Genomic DNA, 23,771 nt, shown 5'->3' on the forward strand with positions numbered 1-23,771 from the left:
TTTTTTTTTCTTAATGAGCTTTTTATTGGAAAAAAAGTCCATAAACTGTTTTTGGGGGAGCAGAGTTAATTTTTTTTCGAAGGAAGTGATTTTTTGAAATTTACTAATTTTTTTTGCGGGGGGGGTGAGGATTTAGCCCCCCCTTCGGACGCCCCTGATTAATAACATTATAATTATGGACTTGAAAAGAGGTTGCGTAGTTAGAGCTGAAGTACTCCGGTCCTATATTCTTCGGAGAATGAAAAACGAGCGAGAAGTTGATGCGGTCTCTCGTGAAAAGCATTTAGTAGGGAGAGAGAGAGCGTAGCTAGTCGGTGTTGCTGCCTGGTAATAGCTACTAGCTAGGTTGGTTGATTAGAAGAAGAAAAAGAGTTAGTAGACACAGAAATGACTGCAAATGATATTCTCGCGGTGAAGTGTAAGGAAGGACTGATCTAGGAAGAAGAAGGAGAAGTGAAGCTACTACTACGAGAAGTGCCCCACGAATCCCAGAATAAAATGAACGAACGGGATGGAGGATGAAGAAGTAGGATCGAGTTTATTCAAAGATTTAAAGGTGTATGTTTGCGGCCTATTGGATGAGGACACGGAGCAAGGGCTAAAGGAAGGGGAAGGGAATCAACGGAGCTATTTGAGTGCTCTAGTGAATTTAGTGGTTGTGGGTCGAAATCCCAACGAGTCCGAACTGATTGAAGCCTGGGAAATTTATGAAGATATTCCTGTAGTAAGTCAGGATTGGATACGTTGCTCCATCCAAGCGAGGAAACGTGTTCCGCTGCAAGCCTTTAGCATCCAAAGCACCAGGTAAGTGAGTCAAGGACCCTGTTTGTCTCTCCTATTCTCACATCTCTCTTGTTAGTCTATTTAAGGGTCTCAGCTTCTCCATCGCCAAAGGAGACCTCTCCCAAGAAGACATTAACATTTTATGGGAGCTCTTGACGTTTAACGGAGCGTACGGCGTGAGTTTGGAGCTGCACTCCTCGTCCAACTATGCCATAAATACTCGGGTTGTGGAATTCAAAGGTCCAACTTTTGTGTCCCCAGACTGGGTCGTTGAGTCCGTCAAATCAAAAAAACTCTTAGATCCACTCTTATTCCATCCCAAATTGCTGCTCAAACCAGGAGAAGTCTATATATCCAAGAGACAGATCCTTATTAATCAGCTCAAGGAAGCAGGGATTTCATCTATTGCATCCACGAAGGCGAATGATATATCGCCACCACCTCCGATTCCGTCGCTTATATCAACACCAACAGTAGATACAGAGACAAAGACACCCTCATTCCTATTAAAAGACTCCATCTCACAGTCACAACAACTCTCACACCAAACCATATCCATGACACTTCACCAAAGGCAATCTCCTGTTAGTAATAATCATCCACAACAGCAACAGCATGGAGTTCTCACATCCTCGCAACAACAACCAGTTGCACCACAGCAACAACGACAATCCCCACTGCCTCAGCAGCAACAACAACAAAGACAATCCCCAATATCCCAAATGTCAATACCTATTACTCTTCAACAACAGCAAGTGCAGCAGTCTCAACAACAGCAGCAAAGGCATGCTCCATCACCTCAACAAACCCAGCCCACCATGATTCAACAAAGAGTATCTCCAATGATGCAGATGAAAAAGCCCTTACCCAACAATTTATCATCCAACCAAATCATTACTGTTCAACAGAGCTTACCCGTTACTCCTACTTCCCAAACGTTTGTGCATGCCACAAAGTCCAATGATACGAATACAGTGTCCCTTCAGGGGTCCTCCTTGAATACATCAGTTGAACAAGTACAAACGACGACCTTACAACATCCTTCAACATCAATTAGTAGAGTTGTTAATCATCCACCGTCCACAATGAGTGTATCATCTTTATTATCAAATTCCCATTCGCCTATTAAATCCGGTGCTCTTTCTCAAAATCATCATCAAAGCCTACCCAATCCTCGTGTATCATCCGCGCCCGTATCTATTCAACAGATTTCAAATGTGCAACAGATTTCTACCACCGCTGCCGGCACCACGTTGCAACAAGGTCAGCCTACCACCATTGTACAGACTGGTAATATTCAACAGCGGCCCTCATTTATATCTGTACCTCAAAGCCAAAGTCAGGTTTTACAAAGAGCTCAGGTGCAGACTATTCAAAGACCTATTCAGCAAGTACTTACACAGTCAGTTCAAGTCCTTCCTCAGAATCAATCTCATGTTCGAGGTGGGCAACTTATTCAATCATCGCAATTAGCTCGAGAAGGTCAAAGTCTACAACAAATTCAGGTTTCGCAGCAAGGACAGACCTTAGAGCAAATTAAGCCTCAACAGATTCAAATTCAGGCGGGTCAACCCTTGCAGCATGTTCAAGTGTCCCAAAATGGACAAACGATACAACATGTTCAGTTATCCACGGGGCAATCCATTCAGTCTATTCAAGTTCCACAACAGCAAGTTCAAATCACTCAACAAGGAGGACAGACTATACAACACCAAGGACAAACCATTCGTCAAGTTCAATTGCCGCCACCACAAGGACAAACCCTACAACAACAACAACAGGGACAAACTTTACGTCAAGTGCAGTTGTCCCAACAAGGGCAAACCTTGACACATGTTCAAATGCCTCAACAGATTCAGGTTACACAACAGGGGCAGACGGGGATGAATCAAGGGCAAACATTGCAGGTCCAGTTACCTCAACAAGTACAAGTAAGTCAGCAGCAGCAGCAAGGACAGACAATACAGCTGTCACAGCAGGCTGCTCAATCCACCATCCAGCACGTTCATATTTCACAGCAAGGGCAAACAATTCAAGTGTCTCAGCAGGGTCCAAATCTTACCAGAGTCACACCACGCACTCTTCAACAGGGGCAGCAATTGATTCATACTGGACAAATCCAGCTTCAACAAGGACAACAGTCTCAAACAATTAGACCTCAACAGCAACAACAAGCAGAAATAGGATGGCAAACCAATCAACCACAGCAAGTCATTCAACAGCAACAAGTTATTCAGAGGCCTCAACAAACCAACATACAGCAGCAACCTCAAGTGATACAACAACAGATTGTACAACAACAAGTCGGCACTCAACAAATTATCCGACAAAATCCCCAGGGTGGTGTCGTTCAAGGGCCACAAACACTCATGCGAGGTGGTCAACATATTATTCAGCGCCCTCGTCAACCCTCTCCACATATCCTAAGGCAACAACAAATCATTCAACAACACATTGCTGGACTCTCAATGGAACAAAGAGCTTCCTTCACGCAAATGAATCCCCGTGAGAAGCAACAATACCTTGCAGCACGTGGACTCCTTCTTCCACATCCAACAATAAGGCACACAATCACCCTAACGGATCAACAGAGAGAAATGCTTCAAAATATGGACGGTCAACAACGACAAGTCTTTATTGCCAAACTGCAGAAAGAAAAAGAAATGCAGATTCGTCAGCAAATGATGCAAAGGCAACAACAGGGTATGGTGCAACAGCAGGTTATGGTATCACAACAACAACAACAAATGTGGCAACAACAGCCTAATCAGCAGCAGCAGCAGCAGCAGCAACCGCAACAACAACAGTACAGAACTATTTCACACCCCTCTGATTCTTCAATCGTAGCGAATAATGCCTCTCAGCCCTCGACCCAAGTTGTATCAAATTCACAGACAATGAGACCAGCTTGGTCAGGTGAAGCTCATCCGGCTCTAGCTCAAGTTCCTAGAACACCTCAGCAGTTACAAAGGCTTCAGCGACTCCAACTTCAACGGGAACAAGGTGGAGGAACAATTGAGAGTGTAGCAGCAACCCCTGTAAATCAACAACCTCGAGTGCAGCAACAGCAATTGGTTGTGAATGATCCGCGTCCACAAATAAGTCAACAACAGTTACTGCAACAGCAGCAATCTCAGCAAACACAAGTGATTGGTCAACCCCAAGTTCAAATGCAACAACAACAGACTTCCACATCTCAGCAACAACAATATATGCAACAAATAGCCATGCACCAACAGCAACAAGGGAATGGTAATCAGACCAAAGTAGCTTTAGCAAATATGTTAACCAATAGATTGCAACAACCTGGTGTCCAACAGCAACAACAACAACAGCAAATGACTCCTACACCACCACATCAAGCTCCTCCTACGCAAGGAGGAGCTATTCTATCTCCTCAACAACCACCACCACCGCCACCTCAATCTCAACCTCAACAAATTCAAGATCCATCTCAAGTGACGCGTGTACACATGATGAATCTTCAACAGCAACAAACGCATCCTCAAACGCAACAACAACAACAACAAGTAGGACCGGGAAGCTATGTAACACAACAACAAAACACTTCTTCACCTCAACCCTCTCAACAACAACAACAACAACAACAGTATTTCAATGTTCAACAAAGACGAACGCTGGATAATGTGACCAATACGACTACTACTCCACAGGCTGTTGCTGCCACCGGCGCTACCCCTCCTCCTGGTGGTGGTGGGCATCCAAACCAAGTGATTTCGTGTGGTGGAATGGTTACTTCCCGTTTCACTGGGGGTGTTCGTATGGGGATTCCACGTCCAGGAGGAGGGGGTCCAATACATCCTCCTAGGATTCAGTTTTATGGTCATGATCCTAAATTAACTCGTAAGATTATAGTTATTCAACTCTATATAACTACAGTTGCGTCGGTCCTTATTTTGAACTCTGGTTCCACTTGTCGGTCCTTAAAAAGAGTAAAATCGAACCCTCGTGGCGTCAATGAGGGTGCTTTTTCTTTTTTAATTATTCAGTTATATAATAGAATATGTTATCTAAGTAACATTATAATAATTATAAAAATATTTTTTTGCAAAATATGTATATAGATATTTCATATATCTTAATAAACCATCGATATTTTTATGAAAAATTCCAAGGACAGACTATACTGGAACAAATAAATAAGGACCTACAGAACACTATAAATAACTCTATTATTATTTGACTTTGTGTAACTAACATTATTTGTACATTCTTTAATTGTTTGAGTTTTCCCCTCCAAATGTTAGTAGAAGGCGGTGGGCATAGCCTAATAAATATTCCTTATGATAAAGTCATATTGATCCATGTTTAGAGGCTGCTTGCATCGCCTTTTAAGTTTTTAAATTTCACATTTTCGGAGAAAAATCTAAAAATGAATCATCAATATGACTGAAACTTTATATTTCTTTCATTTTTACCTAGCCATTTATAAGCATTATAAAGAGAACAAACACCTAATAAGGTTTTTTTTCGCATTTGCGAAACTAAAAAAGCTATGAATAATAATGTCGTCCAAAAAATAACCCTCGATAAGTGGTTCATTTTTGCAAATATTACAAAAAAAAATATGTTAAATTTTTCTGGAAAATGAAAATATTCTATTGCTGTAATGTTAAGTTTTATAATTGTATGTTCAAAATGATTCGTTTTCTGGCATTTCTCCTTAAAAGTTGAAAATTGTCGTTTGATGAAAAAATTATGACAGAAAATGACAGATATTTGAGTTAAACATCTATCTTTATGAGTCAAACTTATATGCAAGCGAATTTCTACAAACTTTATTTTATCTACAATTCCAATATTCTATCGTCTTCTTGCATTTTTTTGCACATGAATTGCAGTTTTCACCGATTTCTTATTTTCCTATAACTTCTTTGAATAAATTTAGAAAACTTGCTTATTCGTATAATTGTTTTTTAAGACGACAGTCCCTTTTGGATTTATAGCTCAGCACCCTCTCAAATCTCCTTTTTGGGTATAGAATAAGGTCCCCTTAAATGACCCCCGGTCTTAGCCACCCATAAAAGACACGCACACAAAAACTGCATTACATTTAAGATGAACTTGTTTCTCTATTATCCTTTGTCATTTCAGTTCCGGCGGATTTATGCTTATTGGGATGCATTTTTCTTGTGGTTGATTATCAAGAAAGTGATGAGTCTGAATTCTGTAGTGGATGGATTCGTGTAATAAAGCAGTATGGTGGAGAAATTGAAGAGGACTACCATCCTAGAATCACTCACGTTCTTTGTAAAAGCCAGGATAATCCAACTGCTCAGCAGGGGCTACGTGAAGGAAAACGCTTAGTTACGGTGTACTGGCTTAATGACATTGTTGTTAACAAAAGAGTCACACCTCCTTGGAAAGCCATTCATTTCCCTTTACCCATTAAGTAAGTATTTTGATATTGTACTTATGCCGTGTGTTAGTACATCAGCAATCTTCAGCATAAGTTAAGAAAAGGAGAAATTCTCAAATTGGGATGGATTGACTTACACAGGGATATTAGCTGGCCTTTCATCAAATATAACCTTTTTTATATACTGATCGATAATTTTGTCTTTCTTTAAGTGCAATTTATCGGAACCTTTGAATTATTTCTCAAAGTAATATTTATTAATGGATAATTATTTTAAGATCATTGTAATCCAGGCTCCCTTTTGAGAAACATCAACCCAGCTTACTTTATTGTTGACGAGCCTTAAAATATAAAATCTAATTGTTTCCTTATTCTTTTATTAGCTTTGAAAAACCATGTGAAAATATGTTGTTAACTCTAACGGGCTTTGAAGGTAGAAATCGAGACTGGGTTAAGCAAATGATTCGTTTGTCAGGTGCTAAATATAGTGGATATTTTTCCAAACACAACCACGCTATTATATGCCGAAAGTAAGTACTACATTCAATATTGCACAAATTAGTTAGTGTTGTCATGATGCCAATATTTCCGAAGCGGTTTCAGTAAAAAATAGGCATCGTTATTTCGATACATTGTAATTATTTTTGACTAAAAATGTTATTAATCAGGGGCATCCGTAGGGGTTGAGCTGGAAGGACTGTAACCCCCAATATCTAAAAAAATTAATTCTTCAAAAAAATTTACTTTTCTGTGAATAACTAAGGATTTTTGAAAAAAAAATCCACAAAGAAATTTAATATTTGAAATTTGTTTTCAAATAGTTTCATAATTGAAATTTCATTTTTCAAATTTTTCTACCAAAAAAAAAAAATCAAAAACTCATAGCTATTTACAAAAAATTCAAAAATTCATAGCTATTCAAAAAAAAAATTTTTTTTGAAGAATTAAATTAAAATATATATATATATTCAAAAATATGCAAACATTCAAAAGAATTAATTCTTCTAAATAAAATTAAAATTCGGAATTTATTTTCCAAAAAATTAAATTTTCTATGAATAGCTATGGTTTTCTGAAGAAAAAAAATTCTAAAAAATTCAACATTTAATTTTTTTTTTCAAAAATCCATATCTATTCAAAGAAAGTTATCTTGTTTATTTTTAAAGAATTAATTTTTTTTTGAATATTTAGACATTTTTTAATATCTTTTTTCAAAAAAAAAAAAAAAAAATTTTATTTTAATTTATGAAATTTTTGTGAGAATGGCGATGGATTTTTGAAATTTTTTCAAAAAAATATTGTGTGTAATTTAATTTTTCAATTTTTTATTCCAAAATATTAAATTTCATGGGACTAACTGGATTTTTGAAATATTTTCCGAAAAATATAATATTTGAAATTTATTTTTTGAATAAGAAAATTTCTAAAAAATTTAATATATTTTTTTTTTCAAAAATGTTCATAGACTTAAGGGGGCGCCCGAATATTTTTTTTGTTTGGATTTAGGGCATGCTCAGAATTTGAAGATTTTCTTCATAAGAGACAATGCAGCGGGAGAGTGGTTGTGTATATAATTGTACATTTTTTAATTACGTAATGACATTCTAACATTAATTTAGTACTGTTATCATTGGAGTACTAACTCTTACCTGTTATTATATTATACTTTTAATACCTATTTAATTAATAGAGCATCTGGTGACAAATTTGAAAAGGCCAAAGAATGGAAAGTACCTGCTGTGAGCGTTCAATGGCTAAATGATGTTCTCTTTGGAAACGTTAATGCCGTGCAATGTGTCAATAATCCAAAATATCAGAATTTAAAATTGGAAGATCCCTTTCGCATTGACTTCACCCTACTACCGCATCTCGTAGAGGCATGGAAAATTCCTATTCGTGTAACTCCTGTAAGATTAAAAAACAAAACAATATTACTTGCTAACATGGTTGAGCCTGGTTCAGGTTCAGTGGTTCTATCTGTCCAAGTTTTCTTATTTCATCGGTTTCGGTCTCGGTTCTTTTATAGGGGCTCAGTTTGGTAACAGACACTAACAAGGGCGTCGCTAAAAAAATCGGGTCCTGAAGATATACAAACAGGGCCGCAGGTACCTTATACTTAGTGCCCCAAGTTCCAGAAGGGGGCCTCGAAAACTAAGGTTGCTTAAGACAATAGTTGTCAAAGTGGGGCAGTTTGGGAAGGCTCAGGAGGGGGGCGTAGGAACATAGAGATTTGAGGATTGCTTTCAGTCTACACATACATAGTACACATGTTTTGTATAAAGGGAGCCTCAGCTAAAAATGTATAATTGTAGGGGCCTTGGCATAGTAAAGTTTGGGAAACACTGGCTTAAGAAATATTAGTAGCGGACCTGAATCCGTAATCTATCCCATCCCTTCCCTTTTTTATTTATACAATGTCGTGCCTAAAACCACTTTTTCATGATCCATAAGAAGGTCTTAGCTATTTGGAACGCAGCAGTTGTACTAAAAAAAGAAGCTCAGAAAATTTAGTTATTTATTAAAGCTAATTTATTTTTTTCAAAATATTATATTATCTATAAATATTCTATATGGGAACAAAGGCACAAGAACTGAGACTTATAACAATATATTGCGGTTTCGGTTCAATTTTGTCAGTTCAAGACCGATAAGGGCACAACCTTGCTAGCTATTGATATTAATACTTTATTATTGACTTATATTCGAATAATAGGAGACCTACCAAAAATTCAAAGCGAATCCTCCCGCAAGGATTAAGAGGAAAGTTGAAAAACAAAAACAGGAGAAGGAAGAAGCCGCTAAACGAATGCGATTAGAAAGTCAAGGTGGCAATAACCTCCTGGAACCTCAGTCTATCAGTGGCAATATTAAAGCCCCTGATGTCAATGGTGGAGAAAGTGTGAATCAACCCACTAACGGCGGGGCAGAGACAGATAAGCTAATAAAGGAAGATGAAAAGGAGAATAATAATATGTCTGTGTCGGAATCGGATAACAATAATGATAGTGAAGGGATGAACAAGTCCGGAGATGACTATAAAAAAATTAGTGTCCTTCTCTCTGGTTTTAGTAGTACTGAGTTTAGTAGTATGATGAATCTGATCAAAGAAGCCCCTTTTCTATGTTATACATCCGATGTACGCGTTGCTACTCACTTAATAATGCCAAAGTTGTGCCGGACAATTAGTTTTCTTAAGGCCATTGTGAAAGTGAAGTTTATATTATCCAATGAATGGTTAAAGGAATCATGCAAAGAAAAGGCTCCACAAGGTATGAGTTCACTATTATTAATACAACATCTCTTAGTATCTAAATCTGGTCATAGTTCAAAAATTGAGTTATCATTACTGTGTTTCATGTTAGTCTAGGGTAGGGATTCCCAAACTTTTTTTAGTTTTTTGTTCACTCGTACACGAGTGAGTACTTTGTAGGGTAGGGTTTACGTATATATATGTATAGCAGCACTTGGTTGTGGTTGGAGGAACATTAAAAGGTATTCGCTTCACCTTTTTTTTTTGCATTAGCGAGTAAATTTATCAATGTGCAATTTGACTCCCGCGTGATAACAATAGAATATAATTTATTTAAAGAAAATTAATAGTCCACATATTATTAATTAATCATCGTTCTGCCCAAACGAGAAAGAAATGAAAGTAGAGCAGTCGAAGGTGCTCTATCAACCAGCATTAAAATATTTATTTAACACGAGTACCCCCTTACCACCACAAAGCATTTTTAGCTTCAGTGACAGGGGCGTCCGCAGGGTTACATATATATATTTTTTTTTTTTTGGGGGTTTCTTGGTTCTTTGAATTTTTTTGAAAAAATCTATAGCTATTCCCAGGAAATTAAATTTTTTCGAACAAAATTTTTAGCTATTGACAAAAAATTAAATTTTTTGCAAAAAAATTCAAAAATCCATATCTATTCTTAAAAAAACTAAGTTTTTTTGTAAAAATAAATTCGAACATTTAATTTGATTGAAAAAAAAAAAAAAAAAAATTTGGGGGCCTACAGCCCCTCCTGCGGACACCTCTGAGTTATGTACCTCTTGTTAAATATTTTTTTAAATCTCAAGTACCCCCTGGAGTGCTTCCAAGTACACCAAGGGGTACGTGTACACCCGTTTGAGAACCACTGGTGTAGGGGAAGATATATATCAATGATACATTACGGATCCTCTTGGTTCAGCTTATTCTGAATAGTATGTAAAAAGAGTTATTTAAATGCTCTTATTATTGTGGATTTTATCAATGCAATAATTTAGTGTTGGTGGTCGTTCTGGAAATCTTAGACCGGTATGAGACGGTTAAAAATTGGACTAATTTGGTCTGGACTGTTATCGCAGAAATTTTTACTTAAACAAAGATAAAAATGGTGGAGGCGTTCCCAAATTATGTTCTGTTTTTTTTTTAAATAATTTTTTAGGGAAGAAATTAAATTTTCGTACTAACCAATCGGTCCAAATCGCCCGAGAAAAAATTACTAAAATAAAAATATCAGTCTCGGATCGAGTCTCATCAGCAGTAATATTATCACATATCGCAAATATTGTACAGGGTGTCCCCTCTTATCGTAGTTTTTGATAGCAAGAAAAATCCTTGTTGTATGAAATCCGCGTTGTACGGGGACTTTATTAGTATTAAAACTTGTAAAATGGTAGATATAATTTCTTAAAGTTGGGTAAGACTTTAAAAACATTTTATTCCTCATTAATTATGTAAAGTAATGTATACCAGGCAAGATAAAATAGTAAAATAGTTATAAAATTTATTCTTACTCGGAATATTTACTTGACTTTTAATCCGGTCATTTCAAAACTATAAAATTATAATAATCATAACTTGAGCAATATTTTTTCAGCAAACTTTTTTAATTACAAGTGTGTAAGATAAGTAAGACACCTAAAGTTTTTAGTCCAAGTATCAAATCAAATACTTACAAGACTTTCCCTCCCTCCTCCTTATGCAAAACTATACACTTCTATAATATGCATAGTATAAACGAACTCGTCAACAACTTCAAAAATTTCTCAATATATAGTTTTATAATTTATTATCATAATATTTAAATAAAAACGCGATATGAGAGGAGGAATATACTCGAGAGTTGGCTCAAACCTATAAAAAACTTAAAAATACTCACAAAAATTCTCGAAAACCATATTTGATACAAAAAAAAAAAAATATTTCAATTCGTAATCAACGAGTTGAATTGAGTATAGAATTTCAAAGATTTTGATTTGTTGCCTTGTGTTGTCGCGTTATTCCCATAATATTGAAATATTCTTCTTTTTTACTATTTCTAGACGAGCTAAAGTATTTATTCCATGATGAAGAATTTGAAAGAACATTTAAATTCTCCCTATCCACCACTTTGACTCAACCAGACCGAGATAAGCTTTTTGAGGTATGTATTTGATTTTGTCTATTCATTTAATGGTTGTATCGGTTCTTAATATGGGACTTAAAATCGGTCCCGTCCCTGTTATTGCCCCGTCAAAACGTCCCAAATTGTAAAGTGCTCACTGTAAGGCATCATTTTCAATAATTTCGTGCTTTTACCAATTGAGATAGTTTTGTAAAACGGATAACTGACGGCTAATATAGTTCCTGGAAATATAATTTTAGTAGTATTAAGAAGAGCGAGGATTAATATGCCTATTTGGGGCATCCACAGGTTGTGGGAGGGAGAGGATGTAGCTCCTCCCTCCCACCAAATTTCTAAAAATTTATAATTTTTGAGTTTTTTTTCAAAAAAAAAATAATTTTCTTTGAATAGCCATAAATTTTTGAAATATTTTGTGAACAATTTGTGAATAGCTATGGATTTTTGTAAGGTTTTACAAAAAAATTAATTTTTTGTGAATAGTTGTGGATTATTGAAATTATATATTTGAATTTTTTTTCAAAAAATTTAATATTTGAAATTTCATTTTTGTATTTTTTTTTTAACAGTGTTGTACTCTTGAAATTTTTTTTCAAAAAATTGGTATTAAATATTTTTTCCCCAAAAAAAATAAATTGAATGTGAACAATTTCAATTTTCTTTGAATAGCTATGAATTTTTAGAAATATTTTGTGAATAGCTATGGATTTTTGTAATTTTGTACAAAAAATTTAATATTAAAGAAAAAAAAAATCGAAAAATTTAATTTTTTGTGAATAGCTGTCGATTTTTGAAATTTTATATTTGATTTTTTTTTCTCTAAATTTAATATTTGAAATTTCATTTTTCCATTTTTTTTAACAGCGTTGGATTTTTGAAATTTAGTATTCAAGATTTTTTTCCAAAAAAAAAAAAAATTGACTGTGAACAGCTATGGATTTTTTCTTTTTTTAAGAAAAGATCAATTTTTTTGTGAATAGCTCCACCAACGAAGTTGAACGGAGGTTATGTTTTTGCCTCTGTTAGTCAGGAGGATTATGGCAAAAAGGATTAATCGATTTTGATCAAACTTGGTTCGAAGTATGGTCACAGTAAGAGGCCATTAAATTTTGTGACATATAAGTAATACAAAACGTAAAAAATGCATAATCGCCCATAACTTTAGAACAAATTGAGATCCATAACTTAATTTGATTTTAGTCGGAGGTTTTACCGTTTACAGAGTGTTCATTCTAGTTCTTTTTAAATTCATTTCACATTGCTTTTTAATCTATACAGATACATATCATGAGTAGTGTTGGGGGTAACGCGTTACTGTAATATATTACATTAGGAAGTAATGGAGTAAGATAAGATAACGCGCTACTAAATATATTACGTTAATATTATTATAGTTACTGAGTCCGGTAACGCGCGTTACAATCCGAGCTGTCTCACAGGCGAGTTGTTTTCGAAAAAACAACACAGGCGCAACAGTCGTAAATAAAGAGAAGAAGAAGACGTTTTTAAATCAACTCAAGAAGAAGACGATTTGGTTTGGAGATTTCAAGATGGCAACAGTGAATGATAATTCAACATTTTTTAAGTGGGAGTATAACCATACTCCCACTATTTTCAATTTATCAGAGAAATAGGCAAGAACTTCACAGTAAGGTGCATTTTATGTGCTGGTGGGAAGACAGGTAATAAGTAACTCATTACTTATTACTCTACAATGAAGGTAATATTGTAAAGAACCGTATTTACTTTCAAATGCAAGTTACTAGTAATATGAAATATATTACGTTTTGGAAGTAATTTGCCCAACACTGATCATGAGTGCCCCCCTTCCGAATAAAACTATCGCTGAAAGATAGGCTAAAAATCCTCGATGATCTAACCAGAAGAGATACTAGAGTGAGCGCAAAACATCTCCCTAAAATCAAATATAGATATATATCTGTTCCAAAGTTATGTTCGATTATGTATTTTTAAATTTTGTGTTCTCATGTTCTCTCAAAATTGAATGGCCTCTTACTGTGACCATTTATAATCTTCCCACAAAGACTGATCAAAATTGTTCCGTAACTTTTACTGCAATCCGTGTTACCAACAAACAAACAGGGTCAAAAAACATTTTCTCCGTGCAACTTCGTTGCAGAGGTAGTCAAATAATGGTTGCCTCTAAATGCGAAGCTTCAAAATTACTTCTTTACTAAGGTATACAAAAATTCTGTTTTTTATATATACCGGTAGTTGCATAAATACGCGGACAATTTGTGGCAAATAGTTAAATGTGTAATAAAATTCTTATGACATTTTTTTTTAGACTTATATAATAGATAATTTTTTCTGGTATAAAATTTAATATAATTACTGAATATAACCGCCATCAGCTGCTATGACACCCTCCAAGCGCCCGCGGAAGGCCTTGCACACATTGATGATGTAATGGTCTTCCATGGCTGCTCATTGACGCTGGCCTTCAATGAGTCTAAATTCGGGTGGTGTGTAGCTCAGACCTTCTTCTCAATTTGCCACCACATACTGTAGTCAAGGGGATTCAAATCAGGTGATTGAGGTGGCTAAATGTTTTTGTTCCAAAATGACATGTTGGGAGCGACGCAATCCTAAGTCATTCCAGAGGTATGGGTAGGTCTTTTCCCTCCTTGACAAGCTTCTGGACCTTGAACACAGTAGTCCTGGATAGTCCAGTGCCGTTGATTTTCTCCTTGACAGACCTACCTGCGTGGAGGAGAGTGGCAACCATATGACGTTTGACCTCGTCATTCATCGTAAATGACTTTGTTTGATGCGAGTAAGAAAAACAAAAACAAAGCCAAAAGATTAACCGAGTTACTTGTGCTGGAATTTTTTATTTCCGGTCACGGAACCTCAAGATATAAGCGTTTAAAAATTAGTCCGCGTATTTATGCAACTACCGGTATATATTCTTCGTATAGAGAAAGATCCGGATATAATCAACTTTTCATCTGATAAATAGCGGTTTTCTTTATCCGGATTTGACTGTACATGGTATGCATAAAATATATCATTTACACCTCTCCCCCTGGAATAAATTTACAAACTTTTGCCCGCCCGCAGTGTGTGTAAATTTGTAGCTCCGTCTATGCACGGTATATCGAAATTTAGGAACCGCTATACCTCTAATTATTTTTAATGTTATATTATAATTTATATGTACTTGATTTTGCAGGGGAAAACATTTTACATTACTCCCGAGACGCCGCCCTCTTGGAAAAAGATTAAAAGCATTGTTGAATTAGCGGGTGGAGAAGTTGAAAATAATCGACGGAAAGATCTCAAACAAATTAAAGAACTGAATAAACCTGGATGTGATCCACAGTACATTATTATTACATGTGAACCAGATCTTCATTTAGTCACAGACGTCCTTAAAGCAAAGATCGGTGTCTACAATGCTGAGTTTGTACTCAGTGCTGTTATGAAGAATAAAATGGATTTTGATCTCTCTCGGAGTATCACCACCGTGTAATTTATTATTATTTACGAATGACAAATATATATATATTTATTTATGTCTATGAACGTTTTATTAAATTATAATAGGTTTATTTTTCTTATGTTTGATAGTAATGAATTAATTATTCTCTCATCTCCTGTGTGTGACACTTTTAAACTACTTTTTTCTCATATAAGTTATCATTATATGTACTCTATGATTAATTATCTCTTTATAGTAGTCTGAACCATTTTGTAAGTCTCTTTTATAATATACATGATTTATATACTTTTTATAAAATGAATATAAAATATATCTCATAGATAAGTGGTGCGTTTTGTCTTAATTAATTAGATATAGAGCATTTTCACGTGACGTCGCAATTTTGGGAGCCTAAACAACCTAGTTTTATATCAATGAAAACCCTTTTTCATTTAGGTATATCAAGGAGAATAGTCAACAATTGGATGCCAAAATGAGAACAATTAATTGTCTTCAATTACTGTCTTTCAAAATTTTATCCCTCTTATTGCCTAGTTTTATAATAAATTATCTAACCATAAAATCTATTAAAAATTTTATTACATCGTAATACATTCTTGTTTTCAAATTGTTACGATGTAAAGAATGAGATATTTTTCTTTAATTCTCCTACTTTTCTCGTCTTATCTCCCAATAGTCATTATTGAGCTCTTGCAGAGATCAAAAACAGTAGCAACTCGATCTCTTGTACACCTCAGAGAACAAGTTTGAACTATCGCTATGTTATATTGAAGTTATTCACCTTGCACATCGTTTGAGAGATTAAAACCTTCATGGAGGGAAGTTAAAATAGTTCTTTGAGATCTTTTTAAGTTATAAGACAGTTTTTATTTACAATGTAAAATTTATAAAACCAAAAAAACATGAAAGATCCCTGGAAAAATTGTGGAATGTTTTGTTACCTCTGGACATTAGAAAAAACGAATCAAAAAATTATTTTGCAACATGAGTCGAGGCATGGTGGAGTAAATTGCTTCCAATATTAGCCTCTTTTTCGTGCCGGTAATATTTTCATGTTATATATTTGTCAAGAATGACATCTTTTATTTATTGAATGTTTTCAGGTAGATTCGATGAGAAAGAATTCGTTTTGTCCGAATCATGTTTTTGCTTGTAAATTAGTTGACAACTAACGGATAAATAAAATCATATGATGGTCTCTATTGACTTAGGATTTTTCTGGAGGCTCCTCTACTTTCCGAAATTTCGAGAATATTCTCCTGACTTGCCTTATGAATAAATTTCATTTCAAAAAATGATTTACCAACTTTTGATAGTCTATAAGAACAGTTAAATCCGGCAACTTTTTAATACTGTTAAATTGAAAAGTTTGTTCATTTTGCTTATAAGTTTCCATATATTTTAAAATTCAAACTAGCTAAAACATCTGCCAAAATATTGGAACGCACGCATGTGTTACCATCGTATTATGTATAAGATATTCCGCTTTGTTCTTTTTATTAGATACAATTAAAACATCAATACATATTGTATATTATGTAAAAAATCATCATCATCAAAAATTATACCCAATTTATGGGGTTTGAAAACATATTGTCATATTTTAGTATGCTCAAAGATGTATGAGTTAAATGCATACGGTTGCAACTATATTTTAATTCAATTATTATGAAAAACGAAAGGATTCAGAAATAATTCATTACTATGGATTTAAAAAAAAAATATTTTCTAATAAATGTTGAGCTAATTTTTTGTACTACTTGGAAGGGAGAAAATTAACTGCGATAGCAATGAAATAAATTTAAAACCGAACAAAAAATTGCATAACTTATAGCTACTTCTATTTTGAATAAAAAATAAGATCCTGAAAAATGAATTGTTTATAAGTAAAATCCAACTGTTTTATATCTTATAATACATTTAATCGACAAATATTACATTCGTCAAGTTAAAAAATAATAATAACACTTTAATTAACTTTTGAGACACGCCCTATTTGAATTGGGGATGGAGCGGATTTGCCAAAGATCCCATCTAAAATCAGACCCGTGAATACAAAAAGAGTTCCTATCCATTGTCTCGAAATGAGTGAGTTTCCAAAGAAAATGACTGATCCTAAAACGGTGAAAAATTTCCGCGTTGTAGTAATGATGGAACATGGTAATGGACCAAAATCCGCTACACAAATATATATGAAGAGCTGCCCTAGCGCAGAGGCAAAACAGAAGCTAAGTAATTGCGGCATAAAGTCAGGATGTCTCTTAATGAAGGATAAGAAGTCAATCAACTCCCCAGTATAGAGAATCACAATCCCTGAGTAAACGATGGACCAGAGATTCATATTCATCATCATAGCAGTGGAACTGGTTCTATAAGTAGATTTGAGCCTTTCTTGCACTGCTCCCGTGAGACCGTCACAAGTAAGTGAGAGGATAAGGAGAAGTTCGCCAATTCCCAGAGAGAATGCATCATCCTTTTCTGAGGAGGCTTTCCCTTGATCCTTGTACATGAAGAGTACGATTCCAATGACTACAAGCAAAATGAAAAAGTATTTTTTGAGAGGATATCTTTTTCCACCGATTAACACCCCAAGAATCATGACAGGAATAGGTTTACAGGACTTTCCAATGACTTGCGTAGGGTAATTAACCCATGCCAATGCCTTGTTGGAGGCCACCATTGCGGTTAAATATGTAAATGCTGCTATCATGAAATATGAATTGGGGGTAGAGTCGTTTGTGGGACTCGTCTTGAAAAAGAACTTTGACACAAAAATGGCGTAGAACAAGTTGAAAATGCATTGAACAAATATTAAAGCGAAAATGTAAGTGAATTTCTCATCTCCATAATTGACGCGAGTTCTGCAATAAAGAATGTATATATATGTAAACTCTAGATCAGAGTAGTAGTAGCCCGGAAACTCACATTCGTTCCTGTAGAATTCCATACAGAAAATAAAATCCAAAGATTCCGAAAACGCATGACAGAAACTTTAAATTCTTTTTACCAGAGTCGTTCATCTCGACTTTCTAAGCTTTATCAAAGTTCCCTACGGTGCCAAATTCTAACGAAACTCAAACGTCTGAGAACTCTTGTTATGGACCTATGAGCTATTTGAAATCCAACTTTGACTAGTGGGATCTTCTACTCATTATTTGATATTTAATTCCATTAGACTATTTGAAGATTTGAACGAGCGATGAACTGACAGCAGATAAATCGACGTGTAAAACATTTCTTCTGTTACGTGACGTCAAATACATGTTGTGTACAAGTTGCGGTTACGTCCAAGTTCCAAACAAAAAAGGAGATTTTAAATGAAGGATTTACAGTACTCCGGAGGATAATTTTACAATAATTGAGTATTCCATGGATGATCAATATATTATTTTGACTATTTGGATACAAATTACTAAAATATAAGCATTCTGCAGCTCATTATAAAGTTCAAATGCCCACGGTTAAGAGACTATAATGGAAAGAGGCGTCATGTATCAAGAATATTTGTTCTTATCTCTAATTCGTCTAAAATTCCGTATATGCGCTATATTCATCTCTTGCGCAGTTCATTGCTATCTCGTCTTTTGACTAAGATTAATCTACTGTAATTCAATATAAGTAAACGTTTCGGACAGGGTGATCTATTTTTCTTTATAATTAACCAGACACCTAAACTATTAATTAAAACCATAGTTCAGAATATCTGAATCATAATTATGATCTAAAAAATTATAAAAGTTATTTTAAAACAAAAATCGATAACCCTAATCATCTACGAAGGGTATTTATATTCTATATTTTTTGATCGAATTTTATGAATCCTGAACATAATTCATATACAGGGTTTGTTATAACTTTTTATTTTAACCATCTTGTAGTTTTAATAGCTGAAAATAAAAATAGTTGTTCATTAGAATGGTATATGGTATATTCTTATATACCTTGGATGTAATTAAATGAAGCATATTAAGAGGATGAAATTGCCACTTGTACAATTAGTTTATACAAATTTGTGCTTGCATGTACCTAAATGTCATCATTTCAATCATTATATAATATTTTAACTCTAGCTAGCTATGAATCATGATAGTAAATTGGTGTAATATGATATAGCTATATTATCTTGACTGAAAGCACTTAGTAATGTATACGGCTAGATTTGATCCCACAACCACTGAAATACCATACCTATCACTGTCTACTGGCTATCAGTCTATTTCCATAGAAATTTTATCTTATTCTTTTCACAAAACTTGCTCCTTTTTGCCTCCTTCCTAACTACTATTCAACATAATTTTTCAGGGGCTTCGAACTAGGTGTCATTGCTTTAAATAATGTAATTATGACTTCTTTTCAAGGTCAAAAGTTATGTTACATATATTTATTATATTGCTCCTCTCAGAAAGGCAGTGCATTACGATTACTCCCCCCCCCCCACATAAAAAAGTTTTCGACCTTCAAACTCCCCATTTTTAAAAGATTATTTGATGATATTATTAGCCATCTTATTGATGTATAGCTAGTTACTACTTAATTGTTATGATCATTACTCATTCTAACAATTTGAATAAGTAATTTTCTAATTAATCATACATTAATTCAAGGAAGTATATGGCTTTTTGATTAATTTCAAAACAAGTAGGTTTGTTCTAGTAGTCCTTCATTAAATACATCACGTGGTAATATAATTATACAAACTAGTAAAACATCTTAATTACTAAACCTCCTATTTTGAGAATGAAAATTATTAGAGTTTGTAATATACAGAGTCCTTAGCAAATGTATTCCGTTATATTTTATAACCATGACGTACTATGTATGCACGGTGTGATAAAATTCCATATTTATTTCTAATTTTTTTTCATAGCGACGAATATGTATGAAATATATAGAATTGAAGGCACATAACTATCTCAATAACTTAATGTTACCATTATTTTAATATCAATGTGATAGAAAGTTTATTCAATAGATATAACAAAGGTATTTAATAACATTTCCTCACAAGTCCAATGACGTATTAAAAAATCGAGATAATGTAGCAGTGCGCAAAAGCCTATTCTTACGACTGTGAATATCGCCATCTTTGGCCTTTAGACAATTTATTAGTAGAATTAGCCATTTGACTTTGTGTTCTCAGTGGGTACATTGTAAAGTCTCACAATGTTAGTGGCCTCACTAAAAAATATCTCCACGACGGCTGTTCGCCGTTATGCTACTGCAGGAAGTGCAGAAGCTGGTCATGGGGACAGTGCTGGCTTTTGGAAAAAAATATTTTTGTTCGTAGGAATTCCAGCGATTGTCCTTGGTCACATCAATGCCTTTGCTCTTCCAGGAGATCACGAACATCGCCCTGAGTTCAAGCCCTATCCTTATCTCCGGATTAGGAAGAAGGTGAAGCTTTGATTTGTGTTTTTTTCTTTCTTTTAATATTTGATAATCACCGTTTTTTGGAGATTTTTTATATGATATTTTCAATTATTAATTTATTTCTTAATTTGTTCTATTTTTTATTTTTTTTGCAGCCCTTCCCATGGGGAGATGGAAATCATTCTTTATTCCACAGTCATAACAACGCTTTGCCCACAGGCTATGAAGACGAAGATCACTAAAGGAATCGAAGGAATTTCATTTTATTTAAGAGAAAAAACAATTTGTTAATCAATAAAAGCATTAGTCTTAGATTTTAGACAATAATAATGAATAAAACGGAAAAGAAACCCAATTTATTCTTTTAAATTTGTTTTAAGGAAATTAATAAATAAGTCTTTATTAATTATCATGCTAACTAATTATGGGTATAACACAGAAAGGTGAACAATTATTATAATTTGCAACCAAAAAATGAGATGATTATTGTAAATGACGGATTAACAGTAATCCGGATGAGGATCGTGCAATAAATGAGCATTCCATGAATGATCTATACATAAATAGTGCCATTTTTGACTATTTAGATAAAAAGTTCTAGGATATAAATATTCTGTGGCTCCTTATAAAGTTCAAATGCTCACACTACGCTACATAAACAAAGTAATATTATCTTATCATATCAGTTTAATTTGTTCTTTTGCAGACCTGTTAATGTTTAAAAAACCCTCTTATGTCAAATCTCTTTATCCCATAAGAATCAACTTAAAAATAATTAAACTTAATTTTAACACAATTTTTCTCCAAAATATTTCTACCTTGAAAAAACTAGTATATAAAAAGAATTACTGTAATTCGAAATTTATTTGATAAATATAAAGTAAATTGAGTGAACGAAAGTAACTTGCAGAAACGACTAATATAATTAATTATTATTAAATGAAGTTAAATAGTTTAAACAAAAATAATAATTAAAAAGTAATCAATTGTTATGTGGATGTGTTTAGAAAGAGAACGGATACTTTCTTCCTGGTTCTATGTAATTCTATGTTGGTTAAGATTTGACAAATAAAAACCAACTAATCATTCCTGTCATTCCCGGCTAGATATATCTACAAATGTATATAACCATGAAGATGAGAGTTTCATGGTCTAAAACTAGGTAAATTGCATTTCTGATAAGGTTTTCTATGATATTATATTTTCTTATAATTCTGAAAAAAGAATTGAGAGAGATGATCGATAACTCCATTTGATGGGGGTGGGGGTTCTATAATAGATGCACTAGGGGACCAATTTCACTCTTTTTCCCAGACATGTCCTATTTTTCACTATGTCCAGGGACTTTTTTAATTATTCATGAAATGTCCTGTTATTTTTCGGACAAATAGTTGAAGATTCAAAATATATTTTCTCAAAATCAAAAGAAGAGTAAAAGTTTATCAATCTTTTACTCTTAAATTATATTGATTTCGAAATATGTATTCGGCCACGTATCCTATTTTTTTTTGGAAATCGAAATATGGTTACAATTAAGAGGATTTTATTATGCACTAAATTCAATGAGGTACTTCAAACAGGAATTTCCGCCAATCACCCTTCACAATTATCAGATTTGATGATTTTATTCATATAGAATTGCATTTAAGATTATTTAAAAAATAAAAAGTATTAATTTAAATTTTTTTAAATTTAATATTAGCAGTTTTTGAGTGGTTTTTACGGGAAATAATAACTGATTCAATGAAATTTCCATATTGTAAACAAAAATCAACTATTACAATGGAAATAATAATATATTTTTCTCTAAGTATCTATTTTCTGGTCTCTAATCTATCCCAAAATAAGATACAAAAATGTTCAAGTATATATTACATTGATTTAATTCAATTATCAGTGTATTTATTAGTAAAAGCTGTATTCAAAGCAGGTGTTATCCATTTACCGAGCCGCAGGCCTAGTCTTTTTTTTTACTCTTAAAGCCATCTGATGAAGTTTCATGAAGTTTTATTCGAAATTTGTCCATTTTAGGTAGTAAAAATATCAATGTTGATCCCCAAGATGCCGTCTTCTTCAATTATAATGCAATTTATGACATCATTGAAAGGGCTGTATTATAGTCAATGATGAAAATCCAGTGTGGAATGGGCATGTAAAACAAACGGAAAATCAACATAGTAAGAAAGTTTTGTAGGAGAGAAAGAATAATGCTTATGACGTTTTATTAGATCAGCTGTGATAAGGGAGGAAGGAAAAAATGATATAAACAAGGACATTTGCAAGAATTACTATAATGTCGGTCCCCAATTCTACTCAAGAGTCCAACAAGGACGTACAAATACTACTCCGCAACAAATCCTCAGGTTTATACTCCGTCTTTTATGAGTACACACAAATCTCAAGTGGTCCCTCTAGAGTTCTTCGAGAGTTACAATCTACGATTATACGTGTGCCCCGTTATACATTTGTAGAAACAGAAAGATTAATATAGTTACTACCCTTTCAATAAAATATAACATTAATATAGTATAGTTGGTTAACTACTAGCTATCACTTATCCAATTCTTTTCAACTCTGGAGTTTTTATTTAGTTTAACATGTCAGCCTATATTCTGGACTTCAATATCCTTCTTGGACTCAGAGTAGAATTGAGGATGGACATCCGAGTAATTCTTGCCAATTCCCTTGTTCTTTCCTTATCCCCCTCCCCTCATCCCTCTTCACAGTTGATTGTAGCTGATTTAATCAAACGTCATGACAGCTAAGCTGCTCTCCTCCAAAACATTCTTCTAATTGCCAGGGTTACCATATTGATTTTGGTGTTGTTTTTAACATGCACAAAAAAATACGATTTTCATCACTATCAATGATATAATAAGGATAACGACGTGTAGAAAAGGAGCAGAAAAATCTACAGCTGACTACAAAATACGATCTAAATTTTTGTATCTTATGTTAGTGGAGTAATGAGGCTGAAAAGTAAGATTATTATTTAAACATTTTTGTCAAATAAATTTAATTTCTAAAGAGAATCTTATTAATTTCTCTATTGGTCACTAAAATGATCAAACTTAAGTAATTATCCACTTCAATGCTATTCCGAATGAGTAAATTGGTCCGCTACATTTAATTTTAAACTTAAGGCGGATAACTTTTAAGCTTGCCGCCGGTTTCTTCGATTTTATAGTTATTTCCTTCTAGTTATAAAGGTATTAAGGTTTTCTTATGCTGTTTTCATTATTACTTAATTCCTGAGGAGTAGTGTTGGATCGGTTTAAAAAAACTAAAAAGACTGAAGTCCTCTCAGTCCGGCCCTAATAAAATTTGTCACTCCTAGGACTGGTCCTTATTTGCCCTTTGTAGAAGCTACTACAGCAGAAATAAG

The 23,771-nt window shown here is 33.9% G+C and overlaps 3 protein-coding genes across 3 annotated transcripts; 2 read left to right on the plus strand and 1 right to left on the minus strand.

Moving 5' to 3' along the window:
- The first annotated feature begins 314 nt into the window (after positions 1-314).
- LOC121116109 (uncharacterized) lies at positions 315-15,340 on the plus strand. The gene is made up of 8 exons (XM_040710330.2): positions 315-804; positions 860-4,647; positions 5,899-6,196; positions 6,547-6,693; positions 7,854-8,070; positions 8,877-9,432; positions 11,471-11,571; positions 14,747-15,340. The coding sequence occupies exons 1-8, from the start codon at positions 512-514 to the stop codon at positions 15,044-15,046; spliced, it is 5,700 nt and encodes a 1,899-aa protein (XP_040566264.1). The 5' UTR covers positions 315-511; the 3' UTR covers positions 15,047-15,340.
- Positions 15,341-16,496: 1,156 nt separating this feature from the next.
- meigo (Solute carrier family 35 member B1 homolog meigo) lies at positions 16,497-18,484 on the minus strand. Its single transcript, XM_040710331.2, has 2 exons — positions 17,942-18,484; positions 16,497-17,877 (listed from the first exon to the last, which is right to left on the minus strand). The coding sequence occupies exons 1-2, from the start codon at positions 18,034-18,036 to the stop codon at positions 16,986-16,988; spliced, it is 987 nt and encodes a 328-aa protein (XP_040566265.1). The 5' UTR covers positions 18,037-18,484; the 3' UTR covers positions 16,497-16,985.
- A 1,572-nt stretch (positions 18,485-20,056) lies between these two features.
- LOC121116112 (cytochrome c oxidase subunit 6A2, mitochondrial) lies at positions 20,057-20,792 on the plus strand. The gene is made up of 2 exons (XM_040710332.2): positions 20,057-20,410; positions 20,542-20,792. The coding sequence occupies exons 1-2, from the start codon at positions 20,180-20,182 to the stop codon at positions 20,626-20,628; spliced, it is 318 nt and encodes a 105-aa protein (XP_040566266.1). The 5' UTR covers positions 20,057-20,179; the 3' UTR covers positions 20,629-20,792.
- The last annotated feature ends 2,979 nt before the right edge of the window (positions 20,793-23,771 follow it).

The sequence above is a fragment of the Lepeophtheirus salmonis genome, chromosome 4 (assembly GCF_016086655.4).
Source record: "Lepeophtheirus salmonis chromosome 4, UVic_Lsal_1.4, whole genome shotgun sequence".
Taxonomy (NCBI): Eukaryota; Metazoa; Arthropoda; class Copepoda; order Siphonostomatoida; family Caligidae; genus Lepeophtheirus; species Lepeophtheirus salmonis.